The sequence below is a fragment of the Nomascus leucogenys genome, chromosome 3, assembly GCF_006542625.1.
Source record: "Nomascus leucogenys isolate Asia chromosome 3, Asia_NLE_v1, whole genome shotgun sequence".
Lineage (NCBI taxonomy): Eukaryota > Metazoa > Chordata > Mammalia > Primates > Hylobatidae > Nomascus > Nomascus leucogenys.
In genome coordinates, this window is record NC_044383.1 from 116,033,807 (window position 1) to 116,061,288 (window position 27,482).

At 37.8% G+C, this 27,482-nt stretch overlaps 1 protein-coding gene across 1 annotated transcript; it reads right to left on the reverse strand.

The window, feature by feature from the left end:
* Nucleotides 1-27,482, reverse strand: TMEM244 (transmembrane protein 244). Its single transcript, XM_003255695.3, has 5 exons — nucleotides 27,323-27,482; nucleotides 14,782-14,867; nucleotides 12,249-12,322; nucleotides 2,180-2,305; nucleotides 1-143 (listed from the first exon to the last, which is right to left on the reverse strand). Exons 1-5 carry the CDS (start codon nucleotides 27,353-27,355, stop codon nucleotides 76-78), a joined length of 387 nt encoding a protein of 128 aa, XP_003255743.1. The 5' UTR covers nucleotides 27,356-27,482; the 3' UTR covers nucleotides 1-75.

A 27,482-nucleotide genomic window follows, 5' to 3' on the forward strand; every position in this document is an offset into this window, starting at 1 on the left:
TTATAAAATCTATGAGAAAATAAAATATATTTCCACAGTTATTCTATTTAACATTATTTCTGTGCATTAGATAATCTAAACAAGCAATTTTGATATACCTAAAGCAGCCCACCAATATGATGTCAGGGGGAATTCCAACATAACTGCAATAGAAAAAAATGTTTAATTTCAAAACATGCATTTTTATATTTTACTCCAGAAGAAATACATCTGTTTAGTCAAATTATATCCATCCAACAAGAGAAGGTTTATCCATGTTCAAGAAATCATGTAGCCCCAAGTTGTACTTCAGTCCTGGTCAAAAAGGTCATTTGTTAAGTCAAACCTTTACAACTCTTCTCCTAGAAATAATGCTGTGAATTGTGAGGTTCTCAGGTCAGCTCCCAAAGCTGATTTTAAGTGATGATCCTCAGGCTGTCCTGAATCCTCAATGCCTAGTTCCCTCAGGAATTCCAAACCACTTCACTCTGAAGTCACTTCTGTCCAGTAGTCATTTGTTAACATTTTCTAAGTGCCACGTGTTAGATCGTTAACTCACAACTTTTCTAGGTCCAGAACCTATAGCTCATTTCAACCCTGAGGATTGAACCACCTATACTCCAAGCCCTTTTACAAATATCAGTGGCTGTCTTGCAGAGAAAATTAACCCCAAGGTAAAATAGAGCACTTCAGAAGCAGAGTGATGGGGGCAGGGTGTCCAGTGATTCTTTGAGTTACTGACGGAGGGTTTGTGTCTGTGGAAACTAATACTAGGCGATGAATATACGGGCATTCTCTAATAGCAGTGAAGCTGGGAAGTTGTAGTTGATTTGGAAATTGTGTGTTCTTCAGTTGGAGACAGATTGTACTTTTTTTTTTTCTGAGACAGAATCTCGCTCTGTTGCCCAGGCTGGAGTGCAATGGTGCGATCTCGGCTTACTGCAACCTCCGCCTCCTGGGTTCAAGCGATTCTCCCTGCCTCAGCCTCCTGAGTAGCTGGGATTACAGATGCCCACCACCATGCCTGGCACATTTTTGTATTTTTAGTACAGATGGGGTTTCACCGTGTTGGCCAGGCTGGTCACCTCAGCCTCCCAAAGTGCTGGGATTACAGGCGTGAGCCACTGCGCCTGGTGGAGACAGATTATACTATCAATAGATCAGGGCACTGAAAATATGACAGTGATTTAAGTTGGTCATAAATAATAATAAACTTTGAATTATAACCTGTGGTTGGTTATCACTCATATTTTGACTGATATGCTTTAAAAAAATAAGGCAGTATAGTAAGGGAGAAAAAAAATACGGTGGATGAGTAAATTTTGAGTGGATAGGTGAACAAATGGATGAGATATTCATTTACTGAGTAATTATTATCTGCTAGACACATGTCAGACAATTTCTCATTATCTAATTGAAACCTCATCAGGTTTCCCCCATTTTGTAGAGAAGGAAACTGATGTAAGAGATGTGACTTGTCCAAAACTACCCACCTAGTAAAAGGTAGGATTGGAATTTGTATCCATTTTCTTCTCACTCCAAAAAGCATGGGTAGAAATAAAAACCACTTAATCCAAGAACTGGTATTTATTTTAAAATAACTATTGTTGGACAGGTGTCTGTGAATCCCCCCAGTCTTTGATCAGTTTCTGCCCTCAGGGAAGGATTTTGGAGGAAAAATATGTCTTACAGGGCAAACCTTGCCCAGTTGGTGATAAGTTGAATGTGAAAGGGAAGCATCTCTATTTCAGTTTAGTTCTGAATCAGATTGGATCTTGAAAAAGAAAAATGATGCAGGGAAAACCAGGGTAATACAAATAAAGTTTAGCTAATAATAGTATTATACCAATGTTAATTTATTAGTTTTGACAATTGTACTATGGTTATATGAAACGCTAACATTAGGGGAAGCTAGGTGAAGGGTACATGGGAACTCTCAGTTATATTTTTGTAACTTTTCTGTAACTCTAAAATTATTTCAAAATAAAACGCCTTTAAAAAAGTTTAAAAAAACCTCCCTGAGAAGAGTGGTAGAAAAAAATTTGGCTGGAAAGAGGGATGAAGACCTTTCATCTTCAGTTTTTATCATTTAGCTATCATACAAGAATATGCAGACAACAAAGTTCTACTCAGGAAGTGGTTTACGTCCAACATCTGTTTTAATACGTTTTCCTTGTTTCTGTTATTTTATTCTGCTTACCAGTTGAAGTGATGGCAACATGAAGAATAGTTACTGAAATAGCATAATCCCAAACCCATTCTTCCACAACTGGAACAAAAAGCAATCCACAAACAAAGTAGGTGACCTCTGTTGAAACTAAAATAACTGCAAATACAAGGAAGAATATAATTATTGAGGACTAGAGCAATGAACATTCTGAAATACAACTAGTAACAAGACCAGGAAAGCTTACTTTGAGAAGAAATTTTGCTAAGAATTTTTTAAATGTTCCATTTCCTAACAATCCTCAAATTTGGATAAAACAATTAACATATTTTATCTTTTAACAGTTTTAAGATTTGTAGAAAACCACAATATATCATTTCTGTTTCACATTCTTTGTGTTTAACATTTTAGAAGTGAAATACAATAAAGAAGTTACAATATAACCAATATGTGCAAATCTGTAATTGGATTGCAAATCTCATTTTAAGATATATTAAAAACTAATGAAAAAATCCAGTTCTGAGTTTTAAGAAATGAAAAAACATTAAACCAAATGTAAGAGTTTATTGAACTACAACATTTGTCTGATACCAAGCACTGCCTAACTTGGAAATGAGTTCCTTTGTGTTTTTGTAATAAAATGCTTCGTTCAGATTGTCACTTGGGAAACATAACTGATAACCATGGATGAAAGAAAGTCTCATAAATGACAGGTATGGATGGAGACACTCTTCTAAATCCACTGGTTGTGACAGAGTATTTTACCTGAACATGTATAAAGAGCTAGATATTTACAGGTGAGAACCACAAATCTCTAAGAGCCCTGAACACGTGATGGGTCAATCTTTTGCCTCTTGTCTTTGATATGGATCTTTAAGACTATCATGTTTTCAAAAGAGAGATCCATCAGACTTTAAAGTGACAAATATATGTGATATACCACCAAGGTCCCTTTGTAAATGATACCACTTTCCATAAAAATTACCTTTCTTCCCTCTTAAAACACAGAAAATAAGTGATATGTTCATATAATCCAGGAATAAATAAATCTAAGCAGACAAACTCTATATTTTTCAAAGCAAAAAATAAAATAATCACCTTATGTCCTACTGTGCAGAAGTAATTTATTATCCAGCAAGCCAGTGATTGCAGTCAGTGAGCGAGGCACCAAGGAAGCAAGCCCCAGGTGCAATCTTTTTAAAGGCCTCACACATATTCCTCTTCAATTCTATTTAACTTAACAGGTTTCAAAAGTTAAATTCAGAATTCATACTAACTCCTTTTCTATTGCACAGGAATTCCTTTGATCAGTGGAGATCAGTTCAGCATGCCCTGCCACCTAATATCCAGGAAAGAACTGTCCTGTTGTGTCATATTGACAACATCTCTTTCCATCACATTTCATTCCTCCCTCCCCTACTGGTTTATAGAATCACTACATTATTGTAGGGAAAGAGAGATGCCTCTTTTGTTAGCATTTAGAGATTTTATAGGTTAACTTGAAGGTGCTTGGAGATAGTGATTTTAGTCTTGTACAAGCTGTATTCATGTATATTAATAGAGAATACTTATGCTTTGCTTATGATAGGAAAGAAAGCATGACTTAAAGGAAGTAATACAAAATTTGAAGTCAAGATAACAGCATTCTAGTCTCGCTTTTATAGCTTAAGAGTCATAAGACCTTGTCTGGGCACGGTGGTTCACACCTGTAATTCCAGCACTTTGGGAGGCCAAGATGGGAGCATCACTTGAAGCTAGGAGTTTGAGGCCACCCTGGGCAACATAGCAAGACTCTGTCTCTAAAAGAAATTGAAAAAAACTTAGCCTGGCATAATAATGTGCCCCATAGTCCTAGCTACTAAGGAGGTAGAGATGGGAGGATGTCTTGAGTGCAGGAGTTTGAGGTTACAATGAGCTATGATCATGCCACTGCACTGCACTCAAGACTGGGTGACAGAGTGAATCTCTGTCTCTTAAAAAAAAAAAAAAAAGAGTTGTGGAGTCATTTCCAAGATGGCTGAATAGGAACAGCTCTGGTCTGCAGCTCCCAGCGAGATCGACTCAGAAGATGGGTGATTTCTGCATTTCCAACTAAGGTACCTGATTCATCTCATTGGGACCGGTTGGCCAGTGGGTGCAGCCGAGCTGAAGCAGGGCAGGGTGTCGCCTCACCCGGGAAGCACAAGGGGTTGGGCAATTTCCCTTTCCTAGCTAAGGGAAGCCATGACAGACTGTATCTGGAGAAACGGTGCACTCCTGACAAAATACTGCACTATTCCCACAGTCTTAGCAACCGGCAGACCAGGAGATACCCTCCCATGCCTGGCTCGGCGGGTCCCACACCCACGGAGCCTTGCTCACTGCTAGCGCAGCAGTCTGAGATAGACCTGTGATGCTGCATCTTGATGTGGAGAGGGGCATCTGCCATTGCTGAGGCTTCAGTAGCTCACAGTGTAAACAAAGAGTCCTGGAAGCACAAACCGGGCGGAGCCCACCACAGCTCAGCAAGGCCTACTGCCTCTATAGATTCCACCTCTGGGGCCAGGGCATAGTAGAACAAAAGGCAGCAGTCAGCTTCTGCAGACTTAAACGTCCCTGTCTGACAGCTCTGAAGAGAGCAGTTGTTCTCTCAGCACGGCGTTCGAGCTCCAAGAACAGACAGGCTGCCTCCTCAAATGAGTCCCTGACCCCTGTGTAGCCTGACTGGGAAACACCTCCCAGTAGGAGCCAAAAGACACCTCAAACAGGTGGGTGCCCCTCTGGGACGAAGCTTCCAGAGGAAGGATCAGGCAGCAATATTTGCTGTTCTGCAGCCTCCACTGGTGATACCCAGGCAAACAGGGTCTGGAGTGGAACTCCAGCAAACTCCAACAGATCTGCAGCAGAGGGGTCTGACTGTTAGAAGGAAAACTAACAAACAGAAAAAAATAGCATCAAGATCAACAAAAAGGACATACACACTAAAACCCCATCTGTAGGTCACCAACATCAAAGACAAAAGGTAGATAAAACCACAAAGATGGGGAGAAACCAGAGCAGAAAAGCTGAAAATTTTAAAAAATAGAGTGCCTCTTCTCCTCCAAAGGATCACAGCTCCTCACCAGCAAGGGAACAAAACTGGATGGAGAATGAGTTTGATGAGTTTGATGAGTAGGCTTCAGAAGGTTGGTAATAACAAACTTCTCCGAGCTAAAGGAGCATCTTCTAACCCATTGCAACGAAGCTAAAAACCTTGAAAAAAGATTAGATGAATGGCTAACTAGAATAAACATTGTGGAGATGATGTTAAATGACCTGATGGAGCTGAAAACCATGGAATGAGAACTTTGTGATGCATGCACAAGCTTCAATAGGTAATTCCATCAAGTGGAAGAAAGGATATCAGTGACTGAAGATCAAATTAATGAAATAAAGTGAGAAGACAAGATTACAGAAAAAAGAGTGGAAATAAATGAACAAAGCCTCCAAGAAATATGGGACTATGTGAAAAGACCAAATATACATTTGATGGGTGTACCTGAAAGTGACGGGAGAATGGAACCAAGTTAGAAAACACTCTTCAGGATATCATCCAGGAGAACTTCCCTAACCTAGCAAGGCAGGCCAACATTCAAATTCAGAAAATAGAAAGACACCACAAAGATACTCTTCGAGAAGAGCAATTCAAAGACACATAATTGTCAGATTCGCCAAGGCTGAAATGAGGGAAAAAATGTTAAGGGCAGCCAGAGAAAAAGGTTGGGTTTCTCACAAAGGGAAGCCCATCAGACTAACAGTGGATCTCTTGGCAGAAACCCTACAAACCAGAAGAGAGTGGGGGCCAATATTCAACATTCTTAAAGAAAAGAATTTTCAACCCAGAATTTCATATCCAGTCAAACTTCATAAGTGAAGGAGAAATAAAATCCTTTACAGACAAGCAAATGCTGAGAGATTTTGTCACCACCAGGCCTGCCTTACAAGAGCTGCTGAAGGAAGCACTAAACATGGAAAGGAACAACAGGTACTAGCCACTGCAAAAACATGCCAAATGGTAAAGACTATAGATGCTATGAAGAAACTGCATCAATTAACGGGCAAAATAACTGCTAACATCATAGTGACAGGATTAAATTCAAACATAACAGTATTAACCTTAAATGTAAATGGGCTAAATGCCTCAATTAAAAGATACAGACTGGCAAATTGGATAAAGAGTCAAGACCCATCAGTGTGCTGTATTCAAGAGACCCATCTCACGTGCAAAGATGCACATAGGCTCAAAATAGAGGGATAGAGGAAGATCTACCAAGCAAATGGGAAGCAAAAACAAGCGGGGGTTACAATCTTAGTCTCTGATAAAACAGACTTTAAACCAACAAAGATCAAAAGAGACAAAGAAGGCCACTACATAATGCTAAAGGGATCAATTCAACAAGAAGAGCTAACCATCCTAAATATATATGCACCCAATATAGGAGCATCCAGATTCATAAAGCAAGTCCTTAGGGACCTAGAAAGAGACTTAGACTCCCACACAATAATAATGGGAGACTTTAACACCCCACTGTCAATATTAGATCAACAAGACAGAAGGTTAACAAAGATATCCAGGATTTGAACTCAGCTCTGCACCAGCGGACCTAATAGATATCTACAGAATTCTACACCCCAAATCAATGGAATATACATTCTTCTCAGCACCACATTGTACTTATTCTAAAATTGACTGCATAATTTTAAATTATATAAAATTTAATTTAAAATTAAATTTTAAATTAAAAACACTCCTCAGCAAATGTAAAAGAACAGAAATCACAACAAACTGTCTCTCAGACTGATCTCTCAGATCACAGTGCAATCAAATTAGAACTCAGGATTAAGAAACTCACTCAAAACCACACAACTACATGGAAACTGAACAACCTGCTCCTGAGTAACTACTGGGTACATAACGAAATGAAGGCAGAAATAAAGATGTTCTTTGAAACCAATAAGAACAAAGACACAATGTATCAGAATCTCTGGGACACATTTACAGCAGTATGTAGAGGGAAATTTATAGCACTAAATGCCCACAAGAGAAAGCAGGAAAGAGCTAAAGTTGACACCCTAACATCACAATTAAAACTAGAGAAGTAGGAGCAAAGAAATTCAAAAGCTAGCAGAAGGCAAGAAATAACTAAGATCAGAGAAGAACTGAAGGAGATAGAGACAAAAACCCTTCAAAAAAAATCAATGAATCCAGGAGCTGGTTTTTTGAGAAGATCAACAAAATAGACCACTAGCAAGACTAATAAAGAAGAAAAGACAGAAGAATCAGATACATGCAATAAAAAATGATAAAGGGGATATCACCACCAATCACACAGAAATACACACTACCATCAGAGAATATTATAAACACCTCTATGCAAATAAACTAGAAAATCTAGAAGAAATGGATAAATTCCTGGACACATATACCCTCCCAAGACTAAATCAGGAAGAAGTTGAATCTCTGAATAGACTAATAACAGGTTCTGAAATTGAGGAAATAATTAATGGCCTATCAACCAAAAAAAGTCCAAGACCAGATGGATTCACAGCCGAATTCTACCAGAGGTACAAAGAGGAGTTGGTACCATTCCTTCTGAAAGTATTCCAATCAATAGCAAAGAGAGAATCCTCCCTAACTCATTTCATGCTAGGATCATCCTGATACCAAAGCCTGGTAGAGACACAACAAAAAAGGAGAACTTCAAGCCAATATTTCTGATGAACATCAACGCAAAAATCCTCAGTAAAATACTGTCAAACTGAATCCAGCAGCACATAAAAAAGTTTATCCACCAGGAACAAGTTGGCTTCATCCCTGGGATGCAAGGCTGGTTCTACATACTCAGATCAATAAACGTAATCCATCATGTAAACAGAACCAATGACAAAAACTACATGATTGTCTCAATAGATGCAGAAAAGGCCTTCAACAAAATTCAACAGCCCATCATGCTAAAAACTCTCAATAAACTAGGTATTGATGGAACGTATGTCAAAATGAAAAGAGCTACTTATGACAAACCCACAGCCAATGTCATACTGAATGGGCAAAAACTGGAAGCATTCCCTTTGAAAACTGGCACAAGAAAAGGATGCCCTCTCTCAGCACTCCTATTCAACATAATGTTGGAAGTTCTGGCCAGGGCAATCAGGCAAGATAAAGGGTATTCAATTAGGAAAAGAGGAAGTCGAATTATCTCTGTTTGCAGATGACATGATTGTATATTTAGAAAACCCCATCGTCTCAGCCCAAAGTCTCCTTAAGCTGATAAGCAACTTCAGCAAAGTCTCAGGATACAAAATCAACGTGCAAAAATCACAAGCATTCCTATACACAAGTAATAGACAAACAGAGAGCCAAAACATGAGTGAATTCCCATTCATAATTGCTACAAAGATAATAAAATACCTAGGAATAAAACTTACAAGGAATGTGAAGGACCTCTTCAAGGAGAACTACAAACCACTGCTGAACAAAATAAAAGAGGACACAAACAAATGGAAGAACATTCCATGCTCATGAATAGGAAGAATCAGTATCGTGAAAATGGCCATACTGCCCAAGGTAATTTATAGATGCAATGCCATCCCCATCAAGCTACCAATGACTTTCTTCACAGAATTGGAAAAAACTACTCTAAAGTTCACATGGAACCAAAAAGGAGCCCACATAGCCAAGACAATCCTAAGCAAAAATAACAAAGCTTGAGGCATCACGCTACCTGACTTCAAACTATACTACACAGCTACAGTAACCAAAACAGCATGGTACTGATACCAAAACAGATACATAGACCAATGGAACAGAACAGAGGCCTCAAGAATAACACCACACATCTACAACCATGTGATCTTTGACAAACCTGACAAAAACAAGAAATGGGGAAAGGATTCCCTATTTAATAAATGGTGCTGGGAAAACTGGCTAGCCATATGCAGAAAGCTGAAACTGGATGCCTTCCTTACACCATAGACAAAAATTAACTCAAGATGGATAAAGACTTAAATGTAAGACCTAACACCATAAAAACTCTAGAAGAAAACCTAGGCAATACCATTTAGGACATAGTCATGGGCAAAGACTTCATGACTAAAACCCCAAAAGCAATGGCAACAAAAGCTGAAATAGACAAATGGGATCTAATTAAACTAAAGAGCTTCTGCACAGCAAAAGAAACTATCATCAGAGTGAACAGGCAACCTACAGAAGGGGAGAAAATTTTTGCAATCTATCCATCTGACAAGGCTAATATCCAGAATCTACAAAGAACTTAAACAAATTTACAAGAAAAAAACAACCCCATCAAAAAACGGACAAAGTATATGAACAGACACTTCTCAAAAGAAGACATTTATGCCACCAACAGACACATGAAAAAAGGCATATCATCACTGGTCATCAGATAAATGCAAATCAAAACCACAATGAGATACCATCTCATGACAGTTAGAATGGCGATTATTAAAAAGTCAGGAAACAACAGATGCTGGAGAGGATGTGGAGAAATAGGAACACTTTTACACACTGTTGGTGGGAGTGTAAATTAGTTCAACCATTGTGGAAGACTGTGTGGTGATCCCTCAAGGATCTAGCACTAGAAATACCATTTGACCCACCAATCCCATTACTGGGCATATACCCAAAGAATTATAAATCTTTCTATGATATAGACACATGCACATGTATGTTCACTGAGGCACTATTCACATAGCAAAGACTTGGAACCAACCCAAATGTCCATCGATAATAGACTGGATTAAGAAAATGTGGCACATATACACCATGGAACTCTATGCATCCATAAAAAAGGATGAGTTCATGCCCTTTGCAGGGACATGGATGAAGCTGGAAACCATCTTTCTAAGCAAACTAACACAGGAACAGAAAACCAAACACTCCATGTTCTCACTCATAGGTGGGAGTTGAACAAAGAACACTTGGACACAGGGCGAGGAACATCACACACTGGGTCCAGTCAGGGGGTGGGGGCCTGGGGGTGGATAGCATTAGGAGAAATACCTAATGTAAATGACGAGTTGATGGGTGCAGCAAACCAACAGGGCACAGGTATACCTATTTAACAAGCCTGCACATTGTGCCCACGTACCCTAGAACTTAAAATATAATAATAATAATAAAGAGTTATAAGGTGTTGAGCAAGATTTTAACTTTTAGGTCAGTCTGTTTTCTTCTCCATAAATTGGAATATGGAGTATTATTTATCTCAAAAAAATTGTTGGGAGGATTTTAATGTAAAATGAAAGGAATTTGCAAACTTTTCTCTGCGATGCAAAGGAAAGATATTAATAATTGGAGTGTTTTAACTGGACTCACACTTTCCAGTGTCCTTGCTAAAACTGATCTCCTGGGTGACAAAATTATTGAAACCTACACAAAACCTGACCATAATAAATACATGCCAAAGTCTCTGAGATTACTCTTATATTTTATTAATATCTCTGAGATTAGACAGGTATAGATTCTCACAGCAACAACTTTGAAGAGTTACGACATTTATCTCCCCAAACCCAAAATTAAAGATCTAATACGCTAAGGATTTATTGATATCTTTGTACAAATGTTTGTGTTTCATGAGAGGAAAGGACGACTGTAAACTCTGCCAGGCATTTTGGAGATCTTCACTAATCCCTGCTATGTAAAAGTTCATCACTAATCTCTGCTATGAAAAAACACAGCCTTCTTCCATAAGCCTGTGATATTGCCCTTTCTTTATTGACTGACCCAAAGACTAGAATTAAATAATGATAGTTGAGTGTTCAATCTCTCCCTCTACCCAAAACACAGACATGGCCCATACTTGACTCTTTACTGGGACTGTTTTCTTTTTAATCATTTGTGGATAGTGTTGGTAAAAACTAGGGAAGGGCCTGAAAGAAAGTTAAGATAAAGTCTTAGACCTCTTGTATCTCAGAATCGAAGTATCTTGTTCTCGCATATGCTTTGCTATCCAAAATTGAATCAATAATGGCACCAAACAAGGCTGTACTAAAGCTTTTTATTTGAATTCAGTAACTCTAACTGACCAAGTTTCCTATACAAATTATAGTAGAAATCCCGTTTCATTGGCCTCCAGCAATTTTTCTATATTTGCATATTTGTACCCCAAAAATATTCTCCAGTGGTTTTCTAATGAATTGTATTGTTTAGGGAATTGACAGTACATTAAAAAACAAGAATAGGGAAAATCTTCACAAAATATTAAGAGTAATTACTGTATACAGAATGTAAGTATGCGATTTATTTTATTTTTCTCCTTTCTGCTTGTAGATATTTTCTAAGCTTTCATTAATTAATATGTTTTATGATAGAAAACATTAAAATTTTACTTTTCTGAAGATGGGGCAAACTCACCATGAAGCTCTCCCAAACAAGAATGTTTTACATATATTCAAGGTACACAGGTGTGAAGGTTTACAAACACACCAGATATTAATTAATAACTATTCAACAAAAATGCCAAATTTAAAAGAGAAATTTTGCCTTAGTGTATTCTTTCTTAGTGTTTTTCTTCTGCAACAAGTTCTATACTATTTTGGGAAGAAAAATAAAACCAAGCAGAAATGTACAAAGTAGAGAACGAAAGTTCTCTGTCATCCCAGATGGGAGATAACAGTTTGTTGCATAATTCTCCAGACTTCTTATCACTGACACCATGTATTTTACTTTATGCTACAAAAATGAAATTGTATTATATGAACTCTTTTTCTGTATTTAATTTTCTATTTTATATCTCACAAATATTTTTCTACATCAGCACATTAAGTCATTATTCTTCCTTTACTTTAAAAATAATGAACAAAAATTTACCCCAATACAATGAAATGCAAATTTATATAGGAATTCTCATCCTTTTTCTCCACTTATTCCATATTACTCCACCTCCAAGGAATAGCAACTTTAAAATTTTTGATGGCACTTTTCCTAATTTTTGAAGTCAGATAAAATACATAGATGACTGCGAGACAGGCCTGATATTTAAAATTTTAATTAAAAAATTAAAAAATTTATTTTTAGTGGCATTTAGTTCACTAATTGATAAGAATTTAAAATTAAAACAATTACCTTTATAGTTTATGTTGAGCCATGAGGGATTTGTTTTGAAATCAAATGGTGCCAGGACATTCAACTCATGCACCCTAAAGATGTTATAAATGAAAACAGTTTACTCTGAATGAGGCAGTTCATAACTGCACATCAAAGTGATGCACATTACTATTCCCATACAAGGATAAGTCATGCGATTTACCCACGTTGTGGCACATTTCAAAACTGGCTGAAATGGGAAGGAATCAGCAATGAAGATAATAATCTCTATAGAATCTTTTTCTGACTCAAACATCTCACTCTTCTTGCTAGAATTACAAGTTGTGGTAACAGTTACAGCAAAATTTCAGATCAATCATTAAGTGAGAGGGTAAAAAGGTAACAAGAGACAAGGCAATGTCTAGTTATGAAATGTAAACTCACTTGAGGACCAAACCAGTAGTTCTTCAGATGTAAAATAGGTTCACCTAAATGGTGCTATAGCATATTATTTTTAACATTAAGTGAGCTACTGTAGCAGTTAGAATAAATTAATTCAATGCTAAATACATCTCATCATGGACATATTTTTGAAATGTAATGTTGAAAAAAGTTATAAAATGACACCTATTATATGATACCATTTATATAAAAAAAACTTGCTAAGCAGAAAAAAATGAAGTGAGCTAAAAAGAGTTTTTAAAAACTGGCTGACTTGGATGACAGCCAAATAACATTTTGTCTATATTGTCTTCTTTGTCCAATTAAGTTCCACTTTGTCCACCAAGTGGACTTAATTTTATTTGATGTCTCAGCTAGAATCTTGGTAGTTCCTGCCATCAAACATGGAAGGAGAATGTAATACTATGGAGACAGCAGAGGCTTGAAAAACAACAAGATACAGGTTCTAATCCTGGTGGTGCTATAACTGTGCACTTGGGCAAGTCACCTAACCTCTCTGGGCTCAAATTTCCTATCTATAAATTGAAGAGATTAATCTCTGAGTCCCCTTCCTGTTCTAAAATCTGAGTCTATAAAGCATACAGCTCGACTTTATACTACACCCAAGTTTGTAGTTTTGTGCAGCTGGCCAACCAGTTAGCTACCTCCTGAAGCTTTAAGGTCTAATTACTTCAAATTCCTCACCTCTGACTCATGTTAACTACAAACCCTTGAAATCCCACGCTCAGAGAATCCTACAGAGTCTTGTCTTCTCCTTGCCCCAGGCATAGCCTCACCATCTCCAGTCCCAGGGAAGAGGCTGGGGCTGCATGTGAGCACCAGATACTTCCTCCCTGGGCTTGCCTGCAAGCATGCCGAATAACATTCTTTCCATTGCAAACATTGGTATCATTATTTTTTGATAGTTGCATATTGGTATTAATTTGCATATTGAAATAGAATTCCTTGCTTGCACAATAAAATTAAATTGTGTAAGCACTCAATTTCTAAGAAATCATTTGTAAATATACATAATGTATCTCAAGGCAACCAATATATTGGCAGCCAGAATCTGTAGAGACAAAATTCAACCATAGCAAGACAAAAAATTACCTGAAAAATAATGTTTTACACTTACATAAAAATGATAGCATTAAAATACATGTATTACCCCATTTTGTCCTCATGATAACTTTTTTGGATGATTCCATTTGACAAATGAAGGCATTGAAATAGGAGATACACTGTGGTTTGGTCAAGATGATTCAGAAAGTCAGTAAGAACTTGGTTCAGAATGTAGGTCTCTTGCCTCCCAAAAGCTATTTCCAATATAACAGAAATTATTTAAATTGGATGTGAATGATCTTTAAGCTCCTTTCTTGTTCAAACCTTCTCTGATTCAATACCAGACCAGGGAGTAATAGGTTCACTTTCTTTCCATGAGCATCCTCCAAAGAGGTAAGAGAAACAGTCCTAACTGATTCTATCCACTTTAAGATTGTTACTTTTATCATTTTCAGAGATAGAACATTTGCCTATTTTTACTTAAATAATGCAAGTAGGCTGGATGCAGTGGCTCATGCCTGTAATCCTAGCATTTTGCGAGACCAAGGCAGGAGGATCATTCGAGGCCAGGGGTTCAAGACCAGCCTAGGCAACATAGCGAGACCTTGTCTCTAACAAAAATAAAAAATAAATAAAAGTAAGAAACCAAGTCTTTTTTTTTTTTTTTTTTTTGTGAGGGAGTCTTGCTCTTTCACCCAGGCTGGAGTGCAGTGGCGTGATTTCGGCTCACTGCAGGCTCCGCCCCCCTGGGTTCACACCATTCTCCTGCCTCAGCCTCCCGCGTAGCTGGGACTACAGACGCCCGCCATTTCGCCTGGCTAATTTTTTGTATTTTTAGTAGAGACAGGGTTTCACCGTGTTAGCCAGGATGGTCTCGATATCCTGACCTCGTGATCCGCCCGCCTCGGCCTCCCAAAGTGCTGGGATTGCAGGCGTGAGAAGAAACTATGTCTTTAAAAAAATCTACATCCTCTAATCCATAAAGACATGTGAAATGTTAAATATAAACGTCTTTCCTATTCAATGTTAGCTTTTTAATTCTGTTTGAAGACAATGTGCTACTTACTCAAACATCACGCAGCCCATGCTCAGGGACACGTAGTACACAGTGTAGAACAGAATGACACATAGAAGAAACTTCTGCAAAACAACCTGTGGAGAAAACAGGCAGGAGGTCCAAGAGCCTGGGATTTTTCACATGGTCTTTGGTAACTAGTTTGACAAAAGATGATGAATCATTACTAGATAGTGTTGGCTAGCCTTGTATTGCTTAAGGACCCATGGGATGGGAATGACTTCAAAGTGCCCATCTTGGAGCTTCTTTAGCGGTGCAATTTTCTTAAGAGTCATGTGTCTTTGCGTTTGGTTTATTCTTCCTACCATGTATTGAAATCAATTAGTTTTTCTTTAATTTGAGCATTAATAGCCTCTAGATATTTCTAGATGATTGCTTTCATTTTGATCCAAAATAAGATGAATAATATATAGACTCTATACTAACATGTATTTTCAACCATGAAACTATTCTTATCTCTGTTAATATTAAAATTTAAATAACATTTTAATTTTTTAATGCATTAACTTACTATAAAATTTTACTTGTATAATCCAAAAATGAGGATTGTACTACATGCCCAGAAAACCTACAAATACTAAATCTGTGTAAGACATTTGGAACCATTTTTTAATTATAATTTGCGAGACAATATATTTGTTGACAAACTTTTTTTTTCTTTTTTTTTTGAGATGGAGTCTTGCTCTGTCGCCCAGGCTGGAGTGCAGTGGTGCAGTCTCGGCTCACTGCAAGCTCCGCCTCCCGGGTTCATGCCATTCTCCTGCCTCAGCCTCCTGAGTAGCTGGGACTACAGGTGCCTGCCACTACGCCCGGCTAATTATTTGTATTTTTAGTAGAGACGAGGTTTCACCGCATTAGCCAGGATGGTCTCGATCTCCTGACCTTGTGATCCACCCGCCTTGGCCTCCCAAAGTGCTGGGATTACAGGCGTGAGCCACCACGCCCGGCCTGACAAACTTTACATAGAGATACACTTACTTTTCCTGACAAATTTATAAAACACTAAATATAAAATAATATCAAAATAATATATTTAAAAATCATTTGTAGGAAATATTTGGAAAAGCAAGGCATAATTTTTGTAAATAATTAATTTTTCTACCTGAATTATAAATCTAGATTTTCAAATAATACTTTTCTCATAAGCAAATTCATTTGCTTTTAGTATTTTCTTCCTCAAATCTACACCCTACAGAGCCTATGGAACATAACAATTTTCTAAAAAACAATCAGACCGTCACTTCCTCTGCTTGATATCCTTTTATGCCCTCACATCATTATCAGGATTTATTCCTCCATTTTTTTCATCGACAAATAGTTACCGGGCAGGGTGGCAATGCAAGGTAAATTGGATGTGGTCCAAGCCGTAGAGATGCAGTTGAGCTGTTGTTCTCAAATGTGCAAGCATCAGACTCACATTAAGTTCCTGTTAAAACACAGATTGCAGGGCCCCAGTCCCAGAGTTTCTGATTTGGTAATTCTGGGATGGGCTCCAGGAATTTGTGTTCATAACAAGTTCCCAGCTGGTGCTGGGTCACTTGTACCTATTACCACACTTTGGGAACTACTGATCTAGAGGCAAGAATGAATCAAGAAATGGCTACAATACAAAGAGAAGAGGTATTATTGAGGAGGGTACGGAGTGCTATGTAAGCCCAAGCGAGACACTGGTAGAGAATGGGTTGGTTATGTGTGTGTGTATGTGTGCCTCCATGCACGTGTGTGGTGGGGGCATGAACATTCCCCAGAAAATCCTTGACAACATTTATTGTAGGTTTTCTTGAGTTAAGGCATCACATCTGCATTACCTCATTTAATCCTTATAAAACTTCTGAGTGGTAGAATCCTTTTTTAGAGAGAAGAAAAATGAGGCTCAGAGAGGTCTTATAACTTTCTGAACATTTAACAATAAATTGTGGAGCTGAGACTCAAGCCCTGCTCTGACTCAACCCTTATGCTACTTACGATGAGCTGGGGCAGTGGCAGGGGTTGCCATGGGCACAAGAAGCACTTGCAAAGACCTAGGTGAAGCCAAACCTTGATGGAGAGGGGTTTTGGTGGGAGAGGTTTAAAGAGCTGAAGTCAGACGTGAAGGGAAATTTATGCCTTAATGAGGAATTTTGCATGTCTCTGAAGGCCCTGGGGAGACTGAAAGATTTAAGGAGTAGTATAGACTAGAGAGGGCCGGGCCATCAGGTCGGGAAAGCATTTAAATGGATTTGCAATGGAAATGGAGAGGAGGACAGGTCTGTGAACTATTAAGAAAACAGAATGGATAACTTGTGGGGGTTAAGGGAGAGGAAACTATTGACTCTATCTCCCAATTTTCCAAACCAATTTTATTGACTAGATGGACAATAAGAGGAGCAGGATCAGTTCTAAATGATTAGAATGGCAATTGATGATCTAGCCCAGTGCTGTCCGGCAGAAACACAATGCAAGCCACATATGTAATTTTAAATTTTTTAATAGCCACATTTATAAAAATTTTGAAAGGGTAAAATTAATTCTAATAATATTTATTTAACACAATGTATCCAACATATTAAGATTTTAACATAAATGAATCATTAAAAATAGAGATATTTTATGTTGTTTCTTCATACTACGTCTTAGAAGTACAAAAGGTAATTTATTTACAAGACATCTCAATTCAGACTAGCTACATTTCAAACGCTGAACAGTCACGTGTGGCCAGTGGCTGCCACAGTGGACAAGACAGTTCTCACCTCTGCCCGTCCTCCAGCCTCATCTCCTCATCCTCTGCCCCAGTTGATAGCCTAACTATATTGACTCTTTATTGAAGGATTTCTATGTGACAATCACTGTATTCATATTTTCTCATTGTATTCACCCTTCCCTGTACCCCACCACTATATGCATACAGGAAAAACTTTCTGGGTTTGGTTGTCTTTCATTTGCATTTCATAGACTTGGAAACTGAGACAAAGAGAGATTAAGGAACTAATCCCAGCTCATGTGGCCTATATGTGGCAGGGCTCCAGGCCAGACCTGCTGGATGTTTCCTCTCAACCCTGTGCTGTCCTGCCTCCCACCCAGAAGTTCACAATGAAAGCATGCTGAATAATCTTTATTTATTTATTTTGAGATGGAGTCTTGCTTTGTCGCCTGGGCTGGAGTGCCATGGCTTGATCTTGGCTCACTGCAACCTCCACCTCCCAGGCTCAAGCAATTCTCCTGCCTCAGCCTCCCAAGTAGCTGGGATTACAGGCATCCGCCACCATGCCCAGCAAATTTTTTGTATTTTTAGTAGAGACGGAGTTTCACCATGTTGGCCAGGGTGGTCTCAAACTCCTGACTTCAAGTGATCTGCCCGCCTTAGCCTCCCAGAGTGCTGGGATTACAGGTATGAGTCACTGCGTCTGGCCTGAATAATCAATTTTAGTTCAACACTCTCTTTTTAAACGTATGAAAACTGTGACTTAGACAAGTTGAGTGAATAGCCCAAGGACACACCTTTATTTAGTGGCCAAGTTGAGATTAGGAAAATAATTATATTGAATTAACAAAGTAAAAGCACTTAATAATGCTGTCCAAATGAGGGAACATTATTTTATTATGATACAATATTATTGCTGCACTCTAGGAAAAGCCACTATATGAGACTCAGAATTTGTAGCAGTCTAGGTATTTGGCTACTGCCAAACTTTTTATTATGTTTTTAAATGTATTTGGATCCTGAATCAAATAAACTGTAAAAAATCATGACATTTATGAGACATTTTGGCTATTTAAACTTCACTGGATGTTTAATAATGTTAAAAAATTATTGTTACGTTTTTAAGGTAAGATAATGGTATGGTGTTTTTTTTTAAAGTCCTTATCTTTAAAGATGCATAAGGACATATTTGCAGTTGAAACAGTATAATGTTTGGGTTAGCTTCAAAATAAAAAGGTAAGAGAATAGCTGGAAATCAAGATGAAACAAGATTGAATAGGAGCTGATAATTTTGAAGCTAGGTGAGGGATAAATGGGATTCATTATACCATTTTATTTAAATTTGCATATGTTTACTTTTTTGGTAATAATTTTTTTTCAATAAATTTATTCAACCCATGAGCATCTTCACAAACTTTTAAAGCATGCTTTGATTAATACAGTTTTGAGGAATATCCCTAGGGGATGTGGTAAGGGGTAACCTTTGCTTAATACCTATATGTGCAAGACGCCAAGCAAGCCACTTTGCAAACTTTATCTCCTTTAATCCTCACAACAACACTGCCAGACAGGAAGTATGATTCATCTTTATCATTGGAGCACAGAAGCTGGCACTTTGCCTTCTTTGTTCCTCTGGGGTCAAGGACTTACAGTTTCAGGGGGTTTACAAGTACTCTGGCCCATTGAGATGGTGCTGGCATGAAGAGAAGAGGATCACTGAGCAAGTTCATGGACTCAGCAAAGTCCTAGGGACCAGAGGATGGGTTGTTCTGCTGGACTATACAAGGGCAATGAAGAGGCAGGTAGCTACACCTACTAGCAAGGAGAAACACACGTTCCCCCATTAACAGCAGGTTAACAGGGCTCTACTAGGGTTTTGCCTGCAACCAGTGCCTCACCTTCCTTTTAGCTCCCTAGTGCCAGCCAGAAACCATTCTAGGTAGTCTTCTCCTGCCTTCTCCAGCTCTTCTCCATACACGTCCCAAAACTTGCAGTCCAGTCTCAGCCTCTCCCCCAGCCACCTCCTCACCATCTCCCTCTGTTCTCCCTCAAGACCTGGTGCTCCTCAGGTAGATCCCTGCAGAGGCTATTATTCAAGCTCTCTCTGGGATTCTCTTTCCAGTCTATTGATGGAGCTCATTTTGGAAGTTGAGAAAACAAACGAGCACCCACAGCATTCAATGTTCCTCTTCATTGCTTTCCTGCTACACCAAATCTAATTATCTGGCACAACATCACCTCCAATGGAGGAACTGGTAGAAAAGGAAAACACAAACACATTTCACGTATTATCTTGTGTATATAAGGTCACCCGTGAGTCCTGTTATTTCCTTTTCGTTCACTCTCCTCTTTGATGCTCCAGCCATACTTAAGTACTTCCTATTTCTGGAAAAATTCAGTGCTGTTCCCCCTGTCTAGAATTAACGGCTCCTCTCTTTGGAAAACTAACTCCCACTCATCTTTTCAGGTCTAAACTGATACCTCACTTCCTCCAAGAAGTTCCCCTGACTTCTTATTCTTTACTGTATGCTCCCTAACACTCTCTTTTCTCCCGAAAATTCCTCATTAGTCTGAAGATTTACAATATTCAAACACAGATCATTATAAATGCAATTTCTTTATTAAAAAGCTTCCACCTTTTTTTTTACAATCCTATTCTGAAAGTGAAATAAATGTGCACCAGTCTGCAAATTGTGCACATTTATGATGTAATGAATGTTTTTCCAAGTTGCTTTCAGAAAACGGTCTGCTACAACTGGTCTTTACATGTTTGTCATCTTTTTTGATCAAAATATTTTGATATCAGCCTTCCTTCCACTGCCCTAAAAATAAAGCAGTTTTAATAAGTTGAAATTAAGAAAAGACTATACCTATGTAAAAAAGGATAGAGGAAAGAGCTATTGATTTGCACTTTTAGAATCTCCCAAAACCACGAGCACTATCTTTGCTAGGGCTAGGCTGGAACCTGGATAGAATATGAGCATGTGCAGGTGGCATCCCTAAGGATTCAGAGCTTAAGTGGAGCCTGAGTACTTCAGCAGTGTAACTCACTTAACTGACTTGCCAATTTCTACACTGGCTTAATGGGGCATAATTCAAAACGGAAAAGCTCACGTTCATTCCACTCTCCTGGAGTTGAGAGCCACCTCTCTTCATTCAGCTCTCAAGTTTTTCTTGTTGCATTTAACAACACCCTAGTGGGATGTCTTCTAGATATTATTTTACGGTTCTGCAAGTAATTGCTAAAAGATACAGGGTCTACTTTTTCTATGCTGCTTACCTCATTTTATTTAAGAAGGGACTGGGAGGAAGAGATGTGTCCATTTGGCTCACTAATATATGTGTAGTGTCTGGTGTGGTTCCTGGCACACAGTAGGTATTCAAAGAATATAAGTTGTTGGATGATTCATTACAGTTTTAGAATTAATAGAAGGCTGGCCCTACAGGACATTCTGATTATTTAAGTAGAATCAGTTATGATTGGTCAGAGTCCAGGCCACACTGAACAGTACCCCAGATAAAAGCAACCTTTGCTATACAGTGAGAGAGTCACCAATCAGGAGATAATTATCAAGTGTTGACATTCTGCCCAAAACTGTTTCAGACTTCCTGGGGATAAAAAGGAAGAGGTAAGAAGAGACAAAATAATCACACAGAAAATAATTAGAACAAGCAAGTATACCCAACATTTATATGACTCTTCACTGTGTACTTGCCTGGATGAGCTCACTCATCCAAATAAACATGTGGGTTAGTCACCTCTTACAGATGAAAAAACAGAGGCCCAGAGAAATTAAGTGATTTTCACAAAGCTAGTCACTGAAAGAGTTACAACTGTATATAAAATTTATTGAATCCTGGTCAGAAAGTAAGCTTTGTGGTTCCAATTACAGCTGGTCCCTGACTTACAATGGTCCAATTTAATAATGTTTCAAATTTACAACAGGTTTATTGGGACATGATCCCATTGTAAGTCAAGGAGCATCCATAATTGCTAAAAGTAATTGCAAAACTACCTCAAAGAAAAGGGATAAGCTAGGTTTCATGAAGATCTAGGCTCTTAGGAACAATCATAATGGTCCATACTCTTCATATTCAATATCTGCCCGCATACATGGCCTTTAAGTGGTTCACAAAGGTTATTATTCTTAACCCTGGTAACTGCATTTTAACAAACCTCTCAGGTTAATACAATGCAAACAGCTACTGAGGATATAGGAACTGGTCTAGGTGACAAACAGAAACCTAGGCCTGTCCTAGAGTTTCCCCTCAGGCAGGATTTCCACATGGGACAGCCACAGGTCTGGGTTCCTGAGTAAAATGGGCAAGAGACAAATTTCCAATTAAAACGAGCGAATATAATCTTTTACTTCACTAACAATAAAGAAACACATAGCCAAACTTCATAGACACTATTGTTCTATCAAGTTAGCGAAGATATTTTTTCTTTTTTAAAAAATGAATTACTTGTTCTGGTGAATGAAATGCATACTGTTCTAGACAGCCTTGCTAAAGATGATGGGATATAGTGTCAAGCTAATGTGACATTATAACACATTTATTTCTCAATGACAGAAAGTGAAGACAAAACTTCCAAAGAACTTAATAAGTATTTTTCCCAAATTCTCACAGGCAGGAACAAGGACATTCTCCTATAATTCAAAACTATTAGTACACACAATAAATCCTACATGGATATAAAATATTACTGATACAGAGTTGATATTCAGATTTCCTCTACTGTTCTGAAAATCTGAGAATTCTAGAATCAATCATATTTTCACATGTTACATTTGGTTGTCATGTCTCTTTAGTAACCTACTCCGAATTTGTCTGATGACTTCCTCATGATATCAGATTCTTTGGGGAAAAATTCTACAAAGGTAATATTGTGCATTTCCCATTGCATCTTATGAGAAGATGCATGATATGACTTTCATTATTACTGATGGTCAGTTTGATCACTTGGTAAAGGTGATATCTACTAGATCTATTTTCATTGCACTGTTTATCACTTGTAATTAATAAGTAATCTGTGGGGTGACACTTGAGACTATATAAATATCCTGTTCCCCCAAAACTTTTTAGCCATTTATTAACATATCTCATCTGAATTAATTATTTACATTGGTATTGTAAACTGATGGTTTTATTATTTTATTTTTTCTTCTACATTTCAGTAGATATTCTTCCATAAAGAGATTTCCTTTCTTACCCTTGAACTTACCTATTAATTTATGTATTTATTATTTATTCATTTATTTTTGATAACCTATGGTCTTTTTTATTTTCTGTATGCTGTAATTAATTAACATCATGATTCCTGTTAATGCTCAAATTATCCCAAGTTTGACCAATTTGAGCACCTACCAGATACCACCTGTGTTCTTTTTACATATCCCCATCATTTTTGTACTTCCTTGCTTTATGACATTCCAATGGGATACTGTCTTTTTCATTACTACATTTTCATATACACTTTGGTCTGTTTGTGAGCTTTCTATTCGCTTCCATTGAGCTATCTACTCATGAATCAATACCACACTGTTTTAATTATAGAAGCTTTATGGTATGTTTTAATATCTGGCAGGCATTTGTTAAAAGGATAAAGCTTGCGTTAAGTATTCTTACCACACACGCATGCACACACAGGAAACCATCAAAGGAACACAAGGAAACTTTATAATGTTTGCAAGGAAACTTGTGGAGGTGATAAATATGTCTATTATCTTAATTATGGTGATGGTTTCACAGGTGTTGCAAATGTTCAAATGTATAAACTTGTATATATTAAATAAGTGCACTTTTTGTATATTAATTTATTCCTCAATAGAGCTACTTAAAAAATATCTAGTAAGGCTAGTCACCTCTCCTTTTTCTTTAGGGTTCTCATAGCTATTTTTATTTTTTCATATAAACATCAAAATCTACTTGACTAGCTCCATAAAAACAACTTAGTTATTTTTATTGAGATCATGCCACTTATTAAAATGGAAATAAATGATAGCTTTATTATGTTTACGAGTACCACTCAAAAATGAGAAAAATTTCCAAACTTATTCAAGTCCACTTTTGTATTTTTCAGGAGTATGTTAATTTTTTTCTTTTCTTTCTTTTTTTTTGAGATGGAGTCTCGCTCTGTCGCCCAGGCTGGAGTGCAGTGGCGCAATCTCGGCTCACTACAAGCTCCGCCTCCCGGGTTCACGCCATTCTCCTGCCTTAGCCTCTCCGAGTAGCTGGGACTACAGGCGCCCGCCACCACGCCCGGCTAATTTTTTGTATTTTTTAGTAGAGACGGGGTTTCACTGTGGTCTCGATCTCCTGACCTCAGGTGATCCGCCCGCCTCGGCCTCCCAAAGTGTTGGGATAATAGGCATGGGCCACTGCACCCAACCCTAACATATGTTTAGATAGTAGTGGAGTTAGTAGACATTCTTGCCTTGTTCTTGGCCTTTCTGTAAATGCCTCTAGTATTCTCCAGTAAGTAATATACCAGCTTTAGGATTGCAATGTGTGTGTGCACGTGTGGTTTTATATGTGTATATATATATATATATATATATATACACACACATACATATATATCTGATCAGACAAAATCATCAGTTATTTTATTCAGTATTTTAATCAGGAATGGTTCAGGAACAGTTGCCAATTTTTGTCAAAGGCAGTTTTAGCATCTATGAAGATGAGTGAAGATGATCATATGATTTTCTGCTTGGATTTATGAACATCTAAATTATGTTAGTAGATTACCTAATATTGAACCATCTGTACATTTTTGGAATAAATGTCACTTGGTCATGATGTTTTATTTTTATGAAGAGTTCTTGGGTTCTGTTTGCTAATATGTTTAGATTTTTCTGTATTCATAAGTGAGATTGATCTATAGTTTATTTTTTGTACTATCTTTATATGGTTTAGGTGACAACATATTTCTTGTTTCATAAAACTTTCTTGTGGCTTCTCTTGTTTTTCTATACTCAAAAATGATTTAAGTAGCATTGGGAGTATATGATCTTTGAAGATTTAGGAGGATTCTTTTGTGAAATCTAGGCCTAGTCCTTCTCTAATAGCCTTCTCCATTTATTCTGTGGAAACTGGAAGCCCTTGTGTGATTTTGCAAAGCAGAATGTTCCCATTGCCTACAGTAGCTTCACTATTTACAGAGCAAGTAGCTATATTCTCTAGGTCTGGCTCATATATCATCTTCTCACTCCACCCCTCACTGCAGGACAGAATCAATCTCTATCTTATTTTATTGCTTCCATAATATTATATTTGTATTATAGATCTGATCGTGTTTGTATTGTAGCGTACCTACTTTTGGAGGTATACATTTCTTTCTCCAGTCTCTAAAAGACAGACACTGATTTGACCACATTTAATTCTTCAGCTCCCAAAATATTGGTCAGGCTTTCATAGGTATTCAACAAATGTATTTTGAATAATAATCATGGAAGGAAGGAAAGAAATAATGGAAGACAAGACCACTATAGTAGGAACCGTAGTCTTTTTTTTTTTGAAACAGAGTCTTGCTCTGTCACCCAGGCTGGAGTACAGTGACACAATCTCAGCTCACTGTAACCTCTGCCTCCCGGCTTCAAGGGATTCTCTTGCCTCAGCCTCCCTGAGTAGCTGGGACTACAGGTGTGCACCACCACACCCAGCTAATTTTTGTATTTTTAGTAGAGATGAGGTTTCACCATGTTTACCCGGCTGGTATCGAGCTCCTGACCTAAAGTGATCGTCTGGCTTGGCCTCCCAAGGTGCTGGGATTACAGGCATGAGCCACCACGCCTGGCCAGAACCATAGTCTATTAATAAAATATGTGGACTCTCAGTCAGATACACTGGAGTTTCTCCGCCAGTTCATCACCGACAAGTGTGTGACATTGGCTGGTTACTTTCTGAGTTTTGTTCTACTCATCTACAGGTAAAGTTTCATAAGGGATTTGTATTCTGAACATGTATACAATTCTTAACATTAAGTACTGTATGTGCCCAGTAGATAATACTTTCTCTCTTACTTCTCCCCATAGGAAAGCCTGCATTGTAGTTCTTTAGACAATTCCTGGAGAAATCATGAGATATGACTCTCTCACTTGTAGAATCACAGCAAAGTCTCCATCCTACTGATAAGTAGTTCCCTCTTAAATTGCCTGAATGAATGAAATTCTCCAGTTCAGGTGAACAATTCTGACGATATGCAGGAATGTGTTGTGCTTCTGAGATTTTTACATTTGTTTTACAGAGGAAAGTTTCCATTAGTTTAACATAGTCAGGAAACATGTCGTCTACTGGAGTAGAATACATTGTATTCTGAACAATTTAGCAGTCCTCATACTTGGGCTTTCTTCCCAGTTCTTGTGCTGTTTTCCCAGACAGCAAATTAATTAAATGGCCTTTGGCCATGACTCTTTCCCTTGAGTCAGCTTTTCTCTCATTTAAAGTATAGAGATAGGGGGGATTTAATTAGCCCAATGCCTGGCGCATTGCATGCACTCAATAAATGTTTGTTGAGTATTCGAGTTATCTCTAGATGAAGGTCACTTTTGCCATTACTATTAATTTATGAGCATATCAGTAATTCTTGTGCTGATAATATTGACAGTGAACAAGCACTTAAAAGAAAAGTTAACTCATAACTTATACGGATGTATCATGAGAATTTAGATAGTCAACAACCTGTCTATTTCGAACATATTCACTATTCTTCTAATGTTCTAAGGCTGTAATTCTACACATGAAGCTCAGATGATTCTAAGATAGTGAGGAACTGCAGCAACTATCTGGATATTTTCCCTGCAATGCGTGTGTGTGTGTGCGTGTGTGTGTGTGTGTGTGTGTCTGTCTGGTCTGTGTAAGCCCCGACTAAATATAGAGCCCCCATTCTTTGTGTAAGCTACTTAAGAGAAAGGATTTTATCTTCTAATTTTTATCTCTTCAGCAGAAGTTATTATTGCTAGTTCAATCCCAAATCTATACATAAATTATGAAGTTTAAAAACCCCTTAAAAATAAGTTTTTTAAAAATATTTTTCCTGAAATAATGTTTTACTGACCTTGAAAATTTTTCTTAGCTTTTGTCATGCTCAACATTTCTCACTGATGACATATGTGGTGATGATGGCAGTGTAAAGAAAAAGCTTGAGGAAATACACACGGTGCTGCTATTTTACTAAAATGAATGTAGCACCCACTCGTAATTATAATTTAATTTTTAAGTAAAAATCTGATTTTCCACTATCATTCCCTTAAGGCTAGCTCGTTATAGGCCTAAAGCCTGTATGAATTTACACAGCTGCTTTGAGGCTTTGCATATTTCCTTGTTTTAGATTCTTTGATTTTTTTTTTAAAGGGGTATTTTTGCACTGAAGTAAAACACAACTATTAACACTAGCCTCAGGGGAAAAAGAAACTAACAAACCTACAGCTTGAAATGTTTCAACACTTTGCCTTTAAAATTTTGCACACCCTTCAGAAGTTACAAAAATAAAAGCCACTCCCTGCAAAAAAAAAAGAAAAAAAGATTGAGAGCAAACTGTCATGATTTCAGAAAACGATAGCAGACGTGCAGGTGTTAATACCAGAGAGCTTACCTCCCAATAAAATGGTGCCTTCTAAACAGCCACTATTTACATGTTTTACAATCCTTTCTTGGGCTTGGGTGCCTTTATATTGCCCTATTACCACAAGATGCAAGCCGTGCAGCAGAATGTTTTCTGTATGGTACCCAGCCAAAAGTGAAACAAGTTGCCCACTGACAGAGAGGCCATTTATAGAACATATTCATTTACACCAGTGCTAGGCAGCAACTGAAAGGCAATGCAAAGAAGTAATTTCTCTTTACCTTGCTTGGAGCAACTCTGACCTGGAGAGCCATGTACACATCCTACGTCAGGGAGGTGATGAAAGCCCCACTCCTTATAGCGATGACATCTGGAAGAAGACACAATTGTCACTGTGAGCTTTTCAATTACTCCTGGAGACTAAGTGTGAGACGCAGTAGT